This window comes from Macaca nemestrina, chromosome 1 (genome assembly GCF_043159975.1).
Source record: "Macaca nemestrina isolate mMacNem1 chromosome 1, mMacNem.hap1, whole genome shotgun sequence".
In the NCBI taxonomy this organism is placed as follows: Eukaryota; Metazoa; Chordata; class Mammalia; order Primates; family Cercopithecidae; genus Macaca; species Macaca nemestrina.
The window spans coordinates 226,288,783-226,305,283 of NC_092125.1; the positions used below are offsets into that span (position 1 = coordinate 226,288,783).

At 39.2% G+C, this 16,501-nt stretch overlaps 1 protein-coding gene across 12 annotated transcripts in view; it reads right to left on the minus strand.

Annotated features, from left to right (window-relative positions):
* The window catches only part of LOC105479326 (period circadian regulator 3), a 64,254-nt gene that overhangs the window by 10,801 nt on the left and 36,952 nt on the right, over positions 1-16,501 (minus strand). For 5 of the 12 annotated variants that reach the window (XM_011737278.2, XM_024792207.2, XM_024792208.2 and 2 more), the window contains exons 17-21: positions 10,724-10,954; positions 9,619-10,316; positions 8,172-8,391; positions 2,386-2,566; positions 1,181-1,331 (exon numbers count right to left, since the gene is read on the minus strand). In XM_011737278.2, the coding sequence (XP_011735580.2) occupies positions 1,181-1,331; positions 2,386-2,566; positions 8,172-8,391; positions 9,619-10,316; positions 10,724-10,954 (1,481 nt within the window). Of the gene's footprint in view, positions 1-1,180; positions 1,332-2,385; positions 2,567-8,171; positions 8,392-9,618; positions 10,317-10,723; positions 10,955-16,501 lie in introns of those variants that run through there. The other 7 variants (XM_011737318.3, XM_011737315.3, XM_011737313.3 and 4 more) reach the window with 4 other exon arrangements.

Sequence of the window (16,501 nt, forward strand, 5' to 3'; positions counted from 1 at the left end):
GGATGGTGGTGATGGTTGCATAATGTGAAGATATTTAATATTCTTGAATTATATACTTAAAAACAGTTCAGAAGGTAAATTTCATGTTACGTGTATTATACCACAATTAAAAGTGTTAATTTTTAAAAACGGGGGTAGTAGGATTTCATTGTCTTGCTTACTTCATAAGCCTTAATATTTTTTTTAAAACACCTAAGTTTACTCTCTTTTTTTAAAGTATTTTTACACACACACACACACACACACACACACACACACACAAATTATTTGTCTTTTTTGAGACTGGCTGGAATGCAGTGGTGAGATCATAGCTCACTGTAGCTTCAGTTTCCCAGGCTCAGACAATCTTCCTGCCTCAACCTCCTGAGTAGTTCGGACTATAAGTGCACACCACCACACCTGGCTAATTTTTTTGATTTTTATTAGAGACGCATTTGGCTATGTTGCCTAGTGTGGTCTCCAACTGCTGATCCTCTCACCTTGGCCTCCCGAAGTGCTGGGATTATAGACGTGAGCCACTGGACTAGGCCTACTTGCTTTTGTTTTTAACTTGACTCTTCAGCCTCCCACATCTTGATACATGTGGGAATAAAGATCTCATTACTAGTACAACCATCACTACCATTACCACAGCTGCCACCAACACTGGTTGGGACCACTGGTAAATCAAAGCTTTACTGTTCAGGCTATTCACAAAAAATCTCATTGAGAAGACCTCATAACAGCAAAAAGACACTTAAAGTTTCTGCTTGGTATGAATACTACCCTCAGGTGTGAATCTTACATCTTTTTTTTTTTTTTTTTTTAACTCTTTTCAAACATGCAGACGTATCTGAAATACGTAACAAATCACCTATCAAATGCAGTCAATCACACATCAAAGCAGGTGTTTCTACTCTTTATTGTCCCCTAACATTCCAACTGGTAGAAGAAAAAACCACCTGGAGGCAAAAAGACCTGTGTTCAAAATCCAATGAACTGCATGGCCTTGTATTAATTATTTAACATGTGTATACCCTACTTCTTGCTTATTGGTAAAGAGGGAATAACAACACCTACCGCAGAGGTAAACTGTGTGGATTAACGTTTTCAATGGGATCATGCAAGAGCATGACCTATATTAAAACCACTACCTGGCCAAAATACATGAGTATATGACAGCCATTATTATTGTGCTTACTTGAATGTTGATTTCTTGAGGGACAGTCTGGCTTTGAATCCAATTATACACCGTGGCCAGCTCCTCCTTTTGCCCATGAGAAAACTGGGGCTGCTGTTGCCTCATACTTTCTAACTTTTCTAGGTCTTCTTTTAGTACAACTTCTTTAACCCTGAAAACAAACAGAATCTTAATAGTCCTGAATAAGACACAGGGTTCTTTTCATGTCATGTAAGAACAGCACTTCTTTTTTGGCTGGTAATACACTTTACATTTTCTAATACATGAGGCATACATTAAAAAAAAAAAAACTAGATCATTTCCTTGTCAAGTTGGTAAAGGCTTTTTTCTTGGTGGAAAATATCTATATGATGTTTTAATGAGGTGTATGGAAGAAAGAGATTTCCCTTAGCTCTTTTATTTTAGAATGAGGCAAAAAAAATCAAGAGTCTAAAACAAAAAGTTCTTGTACTTGTGTGCCATCTTGGAAAGCACTGACTTTGTTTCCTTGTCTCATGATGTGTAAGATCTGTTTAGTATGGATCTGAATATAGGTGACACTATCTCTGCCACCCTTATTTTAAGAAATCATTCATCACTTGACTTCAAATGAATAAATTTGAAAATACATTTCTTAAAGAGAATTTATAAAACATTCAATAATTATTTCGTCTTTAAAAACACATTAAGAAACCAGGCGCAGTGGCTCACACCTATAATCCCAGCACTTTGGGAGGCCCAGGTGGGCAGATCACCTGAGGCCAGGAGTTCAAGATCAACCTGGCCAACATGAGGAAATCCCATCTCTACTAAAAATACAAAAAACTAGCTGGGTGTGGTGGTGCATACCTGTAATCCCAACTACTTGGGAGGCTGAGGCAGGAGAATCTTGAACCTGGGAGGCAGAGGTTGTAGTGAGCCGAGATGGCACCATGGCACTCCAGCCTCCAGGGTGAGACTCTGTCACAAACGAACCAACCAACCAACCAACTCCATCTCTGCTAAAAATACAAAAATTAGCCAGGTGTGGTGGTGCACACCTGTAATCCCAGCTACTAGGGAGGCTGAGGCAGAAGAATCGCTTGAACCCAGGAGGTGGAGGTTGCAGTGAGCCGAGATTGCTAAACTGCACTCCAGCCTGGGTGACAGAGCGAGACTCCGTCTCAAAAAAGAAAAAAAGAAACCACAAAAATAAAAAAAGTGGGTCTTCTAAAGTGCTTTCTTACCTCTCAGGTACCTGATATGTCATGAGAACACACTCAGGTGTCTGCCGTATCATTCTCCAGATGGACTCTTCAGCGACATTAGGAAATGTTTCTTTTTTCTGTACATCCTGAGATTGCTGCCCATTTTGGGAGATTTTAGAATAAACACTACTAGTAAAGTATATACTGCTGTCGCTGCTTCCTGTCAAAAATCAACAACAAATAATTAGAAAAGACCTGTCTGACTGATCTGCCAAACTGGCTCTCATTCTTCAAAGACTCTTGCCTTGGACAGTCCTCCTCCTCAGCCAGCCCAACCATTATTTCCGGGAAAGTTCCTCCTCCCTGTGAACAGCTTCCTGGTTCTTTGGTCTTCCTGAGATCTCTTTTTCCATTCCTAACGAGCTATCACTCTCAAGGTTACATACATTGCCCTTTATCATCACCCATAACTGTTCCATCTCCAAAATCATTAACATCTCAGCTTCACTTTCTCATTGGCTTGTTCAATTATTTCAACTATAAATGTGTTAACAGTGTCTTAGTATTTCCTTCATTATTCAGCCTGGAGTCCTCAGTTCATCATTCAGCAACATACCTTGCAATATCTTAGACTTATTTTTCCCTCTGACTTTTCATAACTGTCAAAATGCCAACTCCGATAAAGATAATTATTGACTTTGTTCTTACCTAAACCCAAGTAGCCAAATACGTAGAGAAAGTCACATACAACAGGGTACAGTGTTTCTACAATAAAAAACTCATCATCACCAACCTCAAATGAACCATTAAAATGCTACAGTTCTCTGGTCATGCACTAACCTACCCCCAGCAATGACTATTTTCAACCTCTCTATTTCCTCCCTCAATCTCACCTATTTTATAAGGAAAAAAGCCATCAGAAAGCAAATTAATCATCTTTATGATACCAAACATACACAATTAATGATATATGTACCCCTCCTCACCTTCCTCCTCTCACAACAGAGAAACTGTTCATCCCAAGGACCATCCCTTTATGGCTGCTATGAAGCCTTATGGATCATTCCTTTCCTATCTTGCATGTGACCCTTCTAGATCCTTCTCACTGACTTTGAAAGAATTAAAAATACCAATTTAAATTTTTTAAAAAAGTATGTAAATAAAAAAGTAATAAAAACATTTTCTTCATTAAAAAATATCTTTAGGTTGGGCATGGTGGCTCACGCCTGTAATCCTGGCACTCTGGGAGGCCAAGATGAGAGGATTGCTTGAGGCCAGGAGTTTGAAACCAGCCTGGGCAACATAGTGAGGTTCCATTTCCATAAAAATAAAAAATTAGCTGAGTGTGGTGGTACATGCTGGTAGTCCCAGCTACTCAGGAGGCTGAGGTTGGAGGATTGCTTGAGCCCAGGAGTTTGAGGCTACAGTGAGCTATGATTGCATCAGTGCACTCTAGCCTGGGTAACAGAGTGAGACCTTGTGTCAAAACAACAACAACAAAACACCCACAGAAAACAACTTTAAGAGGTTTTTACTGATTAAAGCAAAAATAGTAACAGTGTTATTGTGGGTTTTTTTTACACGTTAAAATGTATGACAAAAATAGCACAAAAGACAAGGAGGACATGGAAGTACTCTGTCTTAAGGTTCTAATATATAAAGTGATAGAATAGGTATAATATTTGAAGGTAAACTGTGGTAAGTAAAAGATGTGCACCGTAAAACCTAAAGCCGGCTGGGCGCGGTGGCTCACACCTGTAATGCCAGCACTTTGGGAGGCCGAGGCGGGCAGATCGCCTGAGGTCAGGAGTTTCAGACTAGCTTGGCCAACATGGTGAAACCCCATCTCTACTAAAAATACAAAAAAATTAGCCAGACGTGGTGGCGCATGCCTGTAGTACTGGCTACTTGGGAGGCTGAGGCAGAAGAATTGCTTGAACACGGGAGGTGGAGGGTGCAGTGAGCCGAGATGGCACCACTGCACTCCAGCCTGGGCAACAGAGTCTCAAAGAAAAAAATAAGATAAAATAAAAATTAAAAAAAAAGTAACTCCTAGAGCAAAAACTTAAAAAAAAAAAAAAAAAAAGGTATGCTTGAGAAGCCAATACACAATTAACCCAAAAGGAGGAGGGTAGGAGGAAAAAAAGAAAGGGCAGATGAGACAAACAGAAAATTAGCAGCAAGATGAAAGATTTAACTTAAACCTAACCATATCAACATTCACATTAAAGGTAAATAGTCTAAGCAAGCATTGCAGTGAAAAGGCTGAGATTGTCACATGAATAAAAATACCCAACTATATGGTGGTTACAAGACTTACTTTAAATATAAAGACACAGATTAGTTAAAAGTAAAAAGATGGAAAAAAATTACCATGTAAACGCTAATCAAAATAAAGCTGGACTGGATACACTGATACCAGACAAAGCAGACTTCAAAGCAAGACATATTTCAGGATAAAGAGAGCAATTCATCAGCGGATATAATAACCTTAAGTGCATATGCACCTAATAAAAGAGCTTCAAAATAAATAAAGCAAAAACTCACTGCACTATAAGAAAAAATAGAGAAATTCACATTTATAGCTGGACATGTAAGAGCTATATCATAACAACTTATAAAACGGATAGAAAATCATAACAGAGAAAGTTGGATCAACATTATCAACCAACTTGATCTAATTTACATTTATAGAACACATGACTCAACAACAGCAGAAAGCATATTCTTTTCAAATGCACATGAAACATTTATCAAGATGGACCAAATTCCAGATTATTACACAATGTCTTGGTAAATTTAAAAAATACAAAACAAAGTTCTCTGACTGCATTTAAATTAGAAATAAAATAAAAATATCTAAAAAAAATCTCCAAATATTAGGAAATTAAGCCTTTCTAAATAACTGAAAGATCAAATAAGAAAATACAAGTGAAATTAGAAATATTTTAGACTGGCCAGGCACAGTGGCATATGCCTGCAGTTTCAGCTACTCAGGAAGCTGAGGCCACAGGATTGTTAAGCCCAGGAGTTTGAGGGTGCAGTGAGCTGGGATCATGCCACTGCACTCCAGCCTGGGCAACAGAGTGAGACCTTGGTTCAAAAGGTCTTGGTTCAAAAAAAAAATTGAAGCTGCATGAAAATAAAAATACAACATACCAAAATTTGAGGGATGCAATGGTTAGAGCACTCAATAGCATTAAATGTTTATATTGGGGGGAAAAAAATCTCAATTCAAAGATCTAACAAGCGTCTACCTTAAGAAATAAGAAAAAAACAAATAAAAATCCAAAGTAAAGAGAAAAGAAGTAATAAAAATTAGAGCATAGGCTGGACGCAGTGGCTCATGCCTGTAATCCCAGCACTTTGGAAGGCCAAGGTGGGCGAATCATGAGATCAGGAGTTCAAGACCAGCCTGGCCAACATGGTGAAACCCTGTCTCTACTAAAAATACAAAAAATCAGCCGGGTGTGGTGGCAGGCGCCTGTAATCCCAGCTACTCTGGAGGCTAAGGCAGGAGAATCGCTTGATCCCAGGAGGTGGAGGTTGCAGTGAGCCGAGATCATGCCACTGCACTCCAGCCTGGGCGACAGTAGAAGACTCCGTCTCAGGAAAAAAAAAAAAAAAGAGCATAAATCAATAAAATAAAAAAGCAAAAAAACAATACGCAAAAAAACCCCAATGAGATCAAAAGTTCTTTGAAAAGTTATTAAAATTGATAAACATACAGTCAGATTGAACAGGAAAAATATTAATACCAGCAATAAGAGGGGAACATTACTATAAAACCTACAGACATTACAAGGAAAAGGGAATATTTAAAACTTTATGCCAATACATTCAACAAATTAGATAAAACAGATACATTTCTTAAAAGATACAAATTACCAAAGATCACTAAGAAACTGATAACCTGATTAGACCCATATCTATTAAAGAATTTCAATTTGTTGTTAAAATCCTTCTCATCAAGAAAACTCCAGGCCCAGAAAGATTCACAGGTAAATTCCACCAAACATACAAAGAAGAAATAATACCAGTTCAGCACAAACTCTTCCAGAAAACACAGTAGCAAATAATAGTTCCTAGCTCATTTTTTGAAGCTAGAATTACTCTGATACCAAAACCAGACAAAGACATTACAAGTAAAGAAAGCGAACGGACCAATATTCTGCACAGAGATGCAATAATGTGTAACAAAACATTAGGAAGATAATCCAACAATACACAAAGAAGGATAAAAGAGCATGACCAAATGCAAGGTTAATTTACTATCAGAAAACTGATGTAATTCACCATATTAATAGAATAAGGGAAGAAAACCACATGATTATCTCAACAGATGCAGAAAAGGCAACTGAGCAGACTAGCAGCAACAGAAGGGAACTTCCTCAATCTGATAAGGGCATTCAAGGAAAACTTATGTTTAACATCATACTTAATGGTGAAACACTGAGTGCTTTCCCCTTAAGACTGTGAACCAGGGAAGTGTCTATTTTCCTATTTCTATTAACACTTCACTGTGAGTCCTAGCCAGTTCAACGAGGCAAGACAAATAAATAAAGACATATAGATGGAAAAAAAGAAGATTATATTTGCAGATAATAAAGACTGTAGAAAAGTCTTGCAGAATCTACAAAAGAGCTACTAAAACTAATAAATGAGTTTAGCAAGACTGCAGAATACGAGTTAAAAACACACAATTTGATTACATTTCTACATGCTAACAACAAACAACTGCAAATTGAAAATTTTAAATGCCATTTACAGTAGCATCAACAATTACAAAATCCTTAGAGATAAATTTAGCAAAACATGTGTAAGAGGTGTAGGCTGAAAACTATAAAACACGGCTAAGAATTAAAGATCTACATAGAGAAATTGTTGTACTTGTGGATCAAAATACTCAATATCATTAGGAAGATAATTATTCACAAATTGATCATCTATAGATTCAACACAATTTCAATCAAAACACCAGAAGACTTTTTTGTAGAAACTGAGAAATGGAATCTATAATTTTTATGGACAAAGGACCTAGAATATTCAAAATCATTTTGAAAAGAAGAATTAAGTTGAAGGATTTACTTCACCAGACTTCAAGACTTACTTGAAAGTCACATTACTCAAAGTTGTGGTACTGGCCTAAAGCTAGCCATACAGATCAGTGGAACAGAAGAGTCCAGAAATAGACCCACACATATATGGTCAAGTTATTTTCAATGAAGTCATCATGGCAATTTAATGGGGGAAAGATTAATCCTTTGAACAAACAGGGCAGGAACAATTAGATATCCCAATGTAAAGAAAGTATATTGACCCTTCCTCATACCATACACAAAAATTAACTCAAAATGGATTACAGATCTAAGCTATAACTGCTATTAAGGGTGCGTCTCAACAGCATCATGCTAACTGAAAGAATCCTAATACGAAAGATGGCATGCTGTCTGATTCTATACGTAAATCATAGGAAAAGCAAAACTAAAGTGACAGCAAACCGTTAGTGGCTGCCAGGAGACCAAGGGTCAGGGCAGAGATGGACTGGTGAGGGTCACAGAACTTTTTGGGGTGACAGGAATGTTCTATATGGTGATTGTGGTAGTGCTTACACGAAGGTACACATCTGTCAGAATTCTTGTTTGTACCCCTAAAATTGGTGAATTTTATTGTGCATAAATATACCCCAATATACCTGACAAGAAAAAAGGAAAAAAAAAAAACCCTGTACTTCCACATCAGTGCCTGGGGTACACAGTGAGAGCTTATCACATAGTGAATGCCTGGCAATGGAGTTTGAAGCATTAGTTGTCCTGATCCACTACCTGATGCTGCAGAACCAGTTCCGGACAGAGATTCGCAGGGAGGTGACCCCGTGGACAGAACGCTGGCAGTAGGATGGGATGGAGTCCCGCTGGGAGGCGATCCCATGGACAGTGTGCTGGCAGTAGGATGGGATGGATTCTCCCTGGGAGGTGACCCCATGGACAGTGCACCGGTAGTGGCAGGACTGCTCTCACTGCTACTGTTGCCTGCAACACACTGCTAGAAAGTAAGGGCAATGAAAAGACACTTTAATCTTATCACAAAATACAGTAGTGTCCTCCTTTATTCATGGTTTTGCTTTCTGTAGTTTGTTACCTGTGGTCAACCGAGGTCCAAAAATAGTAAATGGAAAATTCCAGAAATAAACAGTTCGTAAGCTTAAAATTGTGATCCATTCTGGTAGTGTCATAACATTTTGAGCTGTCTCATTGTTTCCAGCCTGTGATAGGAATCATCCCTTTATTTCGTGCCTCCACACTCTATGTGCTACCCACTTGTTAGTCGCTCAGTAGCCGTCTTGGCTGTCAGATCTACTGTGGTGGTATCGTAGCGCTTGTGTTCAAGTAACATGTATTTTACATAATAATGGCCCCAAAGTGCAAGAGGAGTGATGCCAGCAATTGGGATATGCCAAAGAGAAGTCATAAAGTGCTTCATTTAAGGAAAAGGTGAAAGTTCTCAAGAAGGAAAGGAAAAACCCATGTGCTCAGAGTGCTACAATTTTAGGCAAGAATGAATCTTCTATCCGTGAAACTGTGATGAGTCCATTTTATAACTGTTCTATGTTATTAGTTACTGCTGTTAATCTCCTACTGTTCTTAATTGATAAATTAAACTTTACCATAGGTATGTACAGTGTGTATAGGAAAAAACATACTGTATATACAGTTCAGAACTATTCAGTTTCCAGCATCCAAATCAAAAAGCTTTTGATTCTGAAAAAATAACATGTTTAAGTGTGTAATTATAAACTGCCTACTCTACTGATAATAAATAAAGTAGCTCCTAACCCTTCATACACACCTGTTGTCCTGCGACTGTGCATGAAGTACAATCGTTAAATTGTCAACATGGTTTATTCCTACCTCACCAGACCATAACCCCGGTTGTAAGTAAACAAATACATATTATAGGCAATGAACACTTAAGCGTAATACTTGGATCGAATTTTAGAGTGGAGAGAATCCAATTCACATGAAAACTTAAAAGCACTTTGGAAAAAACCTCACAAAGTATCTAAGAAACTAGAATATAGATGATTCTTTCGTGTCTACTTTCCAAACAGAGCCAGGCAGATGTGTTTCGTGTTTACACAGTTAGGCTGACAGGCTCACTCACAGCAGCCACGCGGATTGAGGATGTCTGCGCTGAGTCCCAACGCGACCGCATTAACTTTAGTAAGATATTCACTTTCTCACTTGAGCACTGAAAATGAGCATTACTTACATACTCAGCTTGTGGGCACGTGTTCCTTCTCATCTGATCTGGAGATTCAGAGCGTCTGGGCATCTCTTCCTGAAGTAAGTTTAACTGCAAGGGCGAGCTGCTCCTCGAAGTAATGAACGGGTGCCCCTCGCTTTGTGCCTCCCACTTTTCCTCCTCTCTCCTTTGGTTGGTTACTGAAGCGGGTGGGTCCAGGGTTGGAGTCATTGCTGACGACATCGAGGGTGATATCGCAGAAGAGGCTGTCGCCCCCAGGAATGGACATGGAAAGAACGATGGTGACAACAGAGGGCAGACAGGGGGGTCAGGCAGGAAAACGGTCATAAAAGTATCCAAGTAAGGAGAAGGGAAAGCTGGGTAAGGCTGCAGGTCCTTGGACAATGGCGGCCCATGCAGGCCTTCCGGTACAGTTCCGGGGACTGCGTATTCTCTTCCGGGACAGGTCGCGGCTGGGAGGGGAAAAGCTGGGACGAGATAAGGGGCCTGGCTGGGCACCATGGCGGCAGGTGGGAAGGTCGGGCCCAAGGTGTGCAGAGAGGAGGCCGTGGAGGGGCAGCAGGGCTGTGCGTTCTGACGCGCTCCCCTGTGGGGACCAGAGCCCGCGTTCGAGCTGTTGCTGTCCGGCGGCTCTGGCAGCTTCTTCCGTTTGTGCTTCCCTTTCCTGCAGCCGGCCAACTGCGTCTGCTTGGAAGTATAATCTCCTGGAAGGATAAAGATAGAGGTGAATTATGGAAAATTAAACCCAAAAAGAAGAGAAGGATGCCACTTACTGGTAGTTATAAGTAGCTGACAATGAATGTGCATTTGCCAATACTACCAGAATGGCAAAAAGTGGCTCTAAAAACATGAACAAAATTCCGGATAAAAACAGTTGCTATCAAATAAACTTATTTCAGCATCTCTCAATCACTTTCTCACAAAAAAAGTTTCCCAGATCTAGGATCTAAGAAAGAACCTACATAAATTGTTGATGTAAATAGATTGTTTTAGCATCTTTCCATCAGCTTCTTACAAGTGAAACTCCTATTGTTTACTCCTTATCTCCTAGTCCTTATAGTTTGTAACATCTACATAGATTAATGGCATTTATTTTTAAAAACTTATGTACCTTGAAAATATGAATATTTAGCTTTGCTTCTGCTTTCTTGCTGAAGATAGGAGCTGTAGGGGGATGACAGGATCTTTTCTCGGAATTTATCAACATAATTCTGCTCTTCCTTCTGGGTGTGGGCTGACAGAACAGCCGCTGTGAGCCCCACATGTTTAAATTCTTCTGAGGTCAAAGGGGCTGGCTGCATGTTCAGAGTCCAGGGCTCACAGACGAGGGTGGCATCCCTGGCTGAGGTGGAAGAAGACATACTTAATTTTAATTCCTATCAATTACTTGTATTTATTTATTTTACTTTGTTAACTGCCTTTCAATACATTTTTACAAACATTATTATAATTGCTGGAATACAAAAAATCATTAGTCTAGCATAAAAATTCTTGATTTTCTGTATATTCTTTGCACAAATACACATCTTACAGTTGTAATAATCAATATGTACACATTTATTTAAATCTTGCTTTTATTGTAAACACTTTTCTCCCTGAATTCTTCAAAATTTCTTTTTATCTTTATCTTTTAAATAGGCAATCCTATGGTTCAAAAATCAGCAAGTATTAAAAAAGACATGTAGTAGTACATTCTCCTCACCCCTGTCCATGCTCTGTCTAGTTCTCATTTGTTTCCCCTGCAGAAGACCATTCCGCTGGAGTGCAGTGGCGCCATCTTGCCTCACTGCAACCTCTGCCTTCCAGGTTCAAGTGATTCTGCCTCAGCCTCCTGAGTAGCTGGGACTACAGGTGTGCGCCACACCACACCTGGCTAAGTTTTGTTTTTATTTTATCTTATTTTATTTTATTTGAGATGGAGTTTTGCTCTTGTTGCCCAGGCCAGAGTGCAATGGCACAATCTCGGCTCACTGCAACCTCTGCTTCTTGAGTTCAAGCGATTCTCCTGCTTCAGCCTCCCAAGTAGCTGGGATTACAGGCATGTGCCGCCACGTCCGGCTAATTTTATATTTTTAGTAGAGACGGGGTTTCACCATGTTGGCCAGGCTGGTCTCGAACTCTTGACTTCAGGTGATCCACCTGCCTCGGCCTCCCAAAGTGCTGGGATTACAGGCATGAGCCACCGCACCTGGCCCTTCCAATTTATTATGTATGAATAAAGCATGAATATAGATTATCTTCCTCCGTGACCCCATCTTTACCCAAAGGCACATATGTACATTAGCCATCAACGCACATTTTTCACTTTACCATATCCCTTGGAGAACTTTATCAATGGCTGAACAGTTGTCTCATACTTTTACACTGCTGCGGAGTTCCATTTTATATGCATAGCACAGTTTACTAAAGTGAACATCTGTGGATGGATTTTGGGTTGCCTCTTTTTATCTGTTTATCTATTTATTATTGATATATAATAGTTGTACATTAAAATTTATTTTATTGATACAGAATAGTGATATGTATTTTTGGGTTGCTTGTAAAAAATTACTTCTATGAAAAAAAGATTTTGTGGTGGACATTGTAGAGGGCTCCCCCAACATCCATTCCGGCTTGCCCCTGTGGTGCAGTATCCAGGTGGTTTCGGTGGGTGTGGCCCCACTCTGCATCCAGAAGTGGCCTGTGACTAAATCAACACCACAGGGGGCTTTGCTTCTGGCCAAGTTGGAATAACAGGGACCAAACTTACCCTCCGGTTTGAGATGAAAAAAAAAAAAAAGGCCTAAATATACAAAACAATAGGTTTCAGACACTGAAGGGAAGTGACCCTGGAGGATAAGAAACAAGGGAGGTGAGCCCGAGGACTGCCCCAGCGTGCAGCCTAGAGAATTTCCAAGGATTCACCAGGGCATTCATGGGAGGAAAACACCACGAGAGGATTAGCAGGAACAAGAGCTGAAGCTCACACAAGCTGCGGAACAGCAGCGGTTCCCATCCACCAGACTAGAGACTCTCCTAACTCCTGAGGCATCACAAGGAGCACTCAGGAAGGTCTCGCCTTGGTAGCAGAGGAAAAACAGGCCTCGACTACACACTATTGGTCCTGCCTAGCAAATTTAAAAAGCAAAGCCTGAAAGGATCAATCTGTTTCCAGGTAACTTCACTGGGACCCAGAATAAAGATCAAGAATATTTACAGGAATACAAATATATTTGGTACCCATTCACAATATCTGGCATCCAATTAAAAAGAATCACCAGGCATGCAAAGAAGCAGGAAAATACAACCCTGTAATAAGGAAAAAAGGCACTGAGAAACTGAGTCTACAATTTATACAGACAAAAGACCTAACAGTCAAAGCAATCTTGAAAAAGAATAAAGCTGAAGGATTTAAACTACCTGATTTCAAGACTTACTGTACAGCTACATGAACCAAGACCCCTCTCTACTGGTATAAGGGGTTTATCAATTTTGTTCATCTTTTCAAAGAACCAACTTTTAGCTTTAATTTTCTCTACTGTCTGTTTTCTATTTTGTCGATTTTTGCTTTTGTCTTTTATTATTTCCTTCATTCTATCTTGGACTTACATCACTCTTCTTTTGCTGACTTTTTAAACTATAACTTTAGATCACTGATTTGAGACATTTCTTCTCTAACAGCATTTTTAAAGCTATCGATCTTACAAGCCCCGTTTTTAGCTGCATCTCATACATTTTAGTATGCTATACTTTCAGTATCATTGATTTGGAAATATTTTCTAATTCTCTTTATGATTTCATTTTTGAATCACAGATTTACAAATGTGTTGTTTGATTTATAAACTTTTGGGTTGAGACACCTTATTACTTATTTTTAATTTAATTCACTAGCCAGAGAACACAGTTTATATACCATCAGTCCTTTTAAATCTGAGACATAGTACAGTCCAACATGTCGTATTTCTCAGTGAACATACTGTGTGTACTTGAAAAGGCTGTGGATTATGCAGTCACTGGGCCTCACATTCTCTAAGTATCAATTAGATCAAGGTGGTTGATAGTGTTGTATAGATCATCTGTTTCTTATTTTTTCTGTATGTTTTTATCAATTGCAGAGAGGAAGTGTACAATTTTCCAAATATAATTATGGAAAGTCTATTTGCATATTTTTGCTTCATAGCTTTCAAAGCTCTGTTATTAGTGAATATACATTTATGACTGTTATGTCTTTCCTGAGGAATTGACCGCCTTGTCATTATGAAATGATGTCCTGGAATCTATTTTACATGTATTAATAAGTCACTGCAGCCTTCTGATGTTTACTGTTTCACTTGTGCATCTTTTTCCATTCATTTACTTTCAATCCATTTGTGAATTTCATTTGTACTTTGTAGAGAGCATGTAGTTAGGTCTTGAGTTTTTAAAATCTGTTTTGAGAATTTTTGCCTTTTATGTATTTACTTATTTTTAGAGACAGGATCTTGCTCTGTCACTCAGGCTGGAGTACAGTAATGTGATCAGAGCTCACTGTAGCAATGAACCCAAGACGGGCTCAAGCTGGGCTCAACTGATCCTCCTGCCTCAGCCTCCCAAGTAGCTGGGATTACAGGTGTGGGTCACCACACCTGGCTAGTTTAAAAATTTTTTGTAGAGATGGGGTTTCACTGTATTGCCCAGGCTGGTCTCAAACTCCTGGCCTCAAACAATCTTACCTGCTCAGCCTCGTGAGTCCCTGGGATTACAGGTGTGAACCACTATTCTTGGCCCAATTTTTGCCTTTTAATTGAAGTGTTGAATCAATTTTATGTCATCATTGACATAGCTGGATACAGAGCTATTATCTTATTATTTGGTTTGTTCTGTTTCTTTTTTGTTAATCTTTTCCTCCTTTCCTGCTCTTCTTTTGGATTGAGTATACTTTAAAATTTCATTTTATTGATTGGCTTAGCCATTGTATCTCATATCCCATCTTTTAAAAAATTATTTTAGGGCTGGGCGCTGTGGCTCACGCCTGTAATCTCAACACTTTGGGAGGCTGAGGTGGGCAGATCACCTGAGGTCAGGAGTTCAAGACCAGCCTGGCCAACATGGTGAAACCCTGTCTCTACTAAAAATACAAAAATTAACTGGGTGTGGTGGCAGGCATCTGTAATCCCAGCTATTCGGGAGGCTGAGGCAGGAGAATCACTTGAATCCAGGAGGCGGAGGCTGCAGTGAGCCGAGATCATGCCATTGCATTCCAGCCTGGGCAACAGAGTGAGACTCTTTCTCACAAATAAAATAAAATAAAATAAAATAAAATAAAAATTAATTTTTTGTAGACAGAGTCTCACTATGTTGCCCAAGCTGGTCTCAAACTCCTGCATTCAAGCAATCTTCCTGTCTTGGCCTCCCAAAATGCTGGGGTTACAGGCATGAGCCTCTGTGCCTGGCCTACATTCCATCTTAATTAGACCCTGCTTTAGGTTCAAAATATCTGTAATGGCAACGACTCCTAGAGACTAATGGTCAATACTTGATTCCCTACTCTACTACTCATGGGCTGTGTGATATTGGGCAAGTTAAGTTACTTCGCCTATTTGTGGCTTCATTGTCCACATATGAAATGAAGATATTAACTTGCAAGGAAATGCATTTGTGACCATGGTCCTCAGACACGACTCGTTTGAGTCAGGATGCAAACTGAAGGAATGAACATGAACTTTTCAGAAAGCAAAAGACATAGAGATATGTTTTAAGGAACATCTGGGTTCTGATTCCGCTTTTTCTCCATGGAATAAAGATGTGGCCCTGTAAATGTTGAGGATGATTCAAGATCAGGAGAAACTAATACCAGTAAAAATTTCCTAAGCATATGGATTTTAGTATAAATTCATTAAAAATGGTAATATAAGAGCAGAGTATAGAAAGCAGAGTGGCAGAATAAAAAAAAGAGCTTTTCATATTGGGTGATACCCTCCCTTCCTGCATGGGCTGTATTATGAACAGCTACATGCCCATACAGGAATGCAAAATATTAAAAGCCACACTAAAAAATGTGCATATGCTCCTCTGTGGAAGGGCTAGCTCAGTTCCAGTGAAACTCTACTTTTGACTAATTAGAAACGTAATGCTCTCTGGTCTTTCCCCACCAATCCACAGATCTCTTGTCAGTACCATGCTCTCCATCTCACAGGTTGTTGGAAAGATTTAATGAGATCATCCCAATGAAGAACTAAGAGCAGAGAGTGGCACAAAGAAATGGCTCGACACATATTAGCTGATAGGCCACTGAAGACTAGCAAAGATAAAGCACAGATCATGTGAAAACCCAGTTTAACATATTTGTCACCATTCTTTCATCTACCCAAATTGTTATTAGTGATGAAAATGTCAAAAGGACAGGTGGCAATAAGGAGGAATAAAAAGAAGACAGTAGAATAATTACCAAGTAATTATGGTGTTAAATGAAGACTTTTAAAGAACTCTATTCATTGCTATCACACCAATACAAAAATCTGAACGCATGTGTGATTGAGCTCATCACAACTTACAGGATGGTGAGATGCAGGTGAAAGGAACACATTCCTTAAAAGTCAGCAGGGAAGTAACCTCACACAGTCCCATCTATAACTGCATTAACAATGGCTAACACTAATTGAGGACTTACTAATACCTACCTACTAGGTACTGTATTAAGTGCTTTTTATGTGTCAACTGATTTCACTGACAAATAACGTAACTGAGAAATACTGTCCAAAATATGTAACCAACACAAACGTGATGATGTTTCCAGAAATACTTTAACTGAACTAAAGAAAGGAAAAAATATGTGTAGTTTAGAAGTTATAACTGAGCAAATGGCATTCATGACTTTTGTTTTCTCATCACAATGTAGTTAATATTGAGTATATTTTCAAAGTAAGAGGCG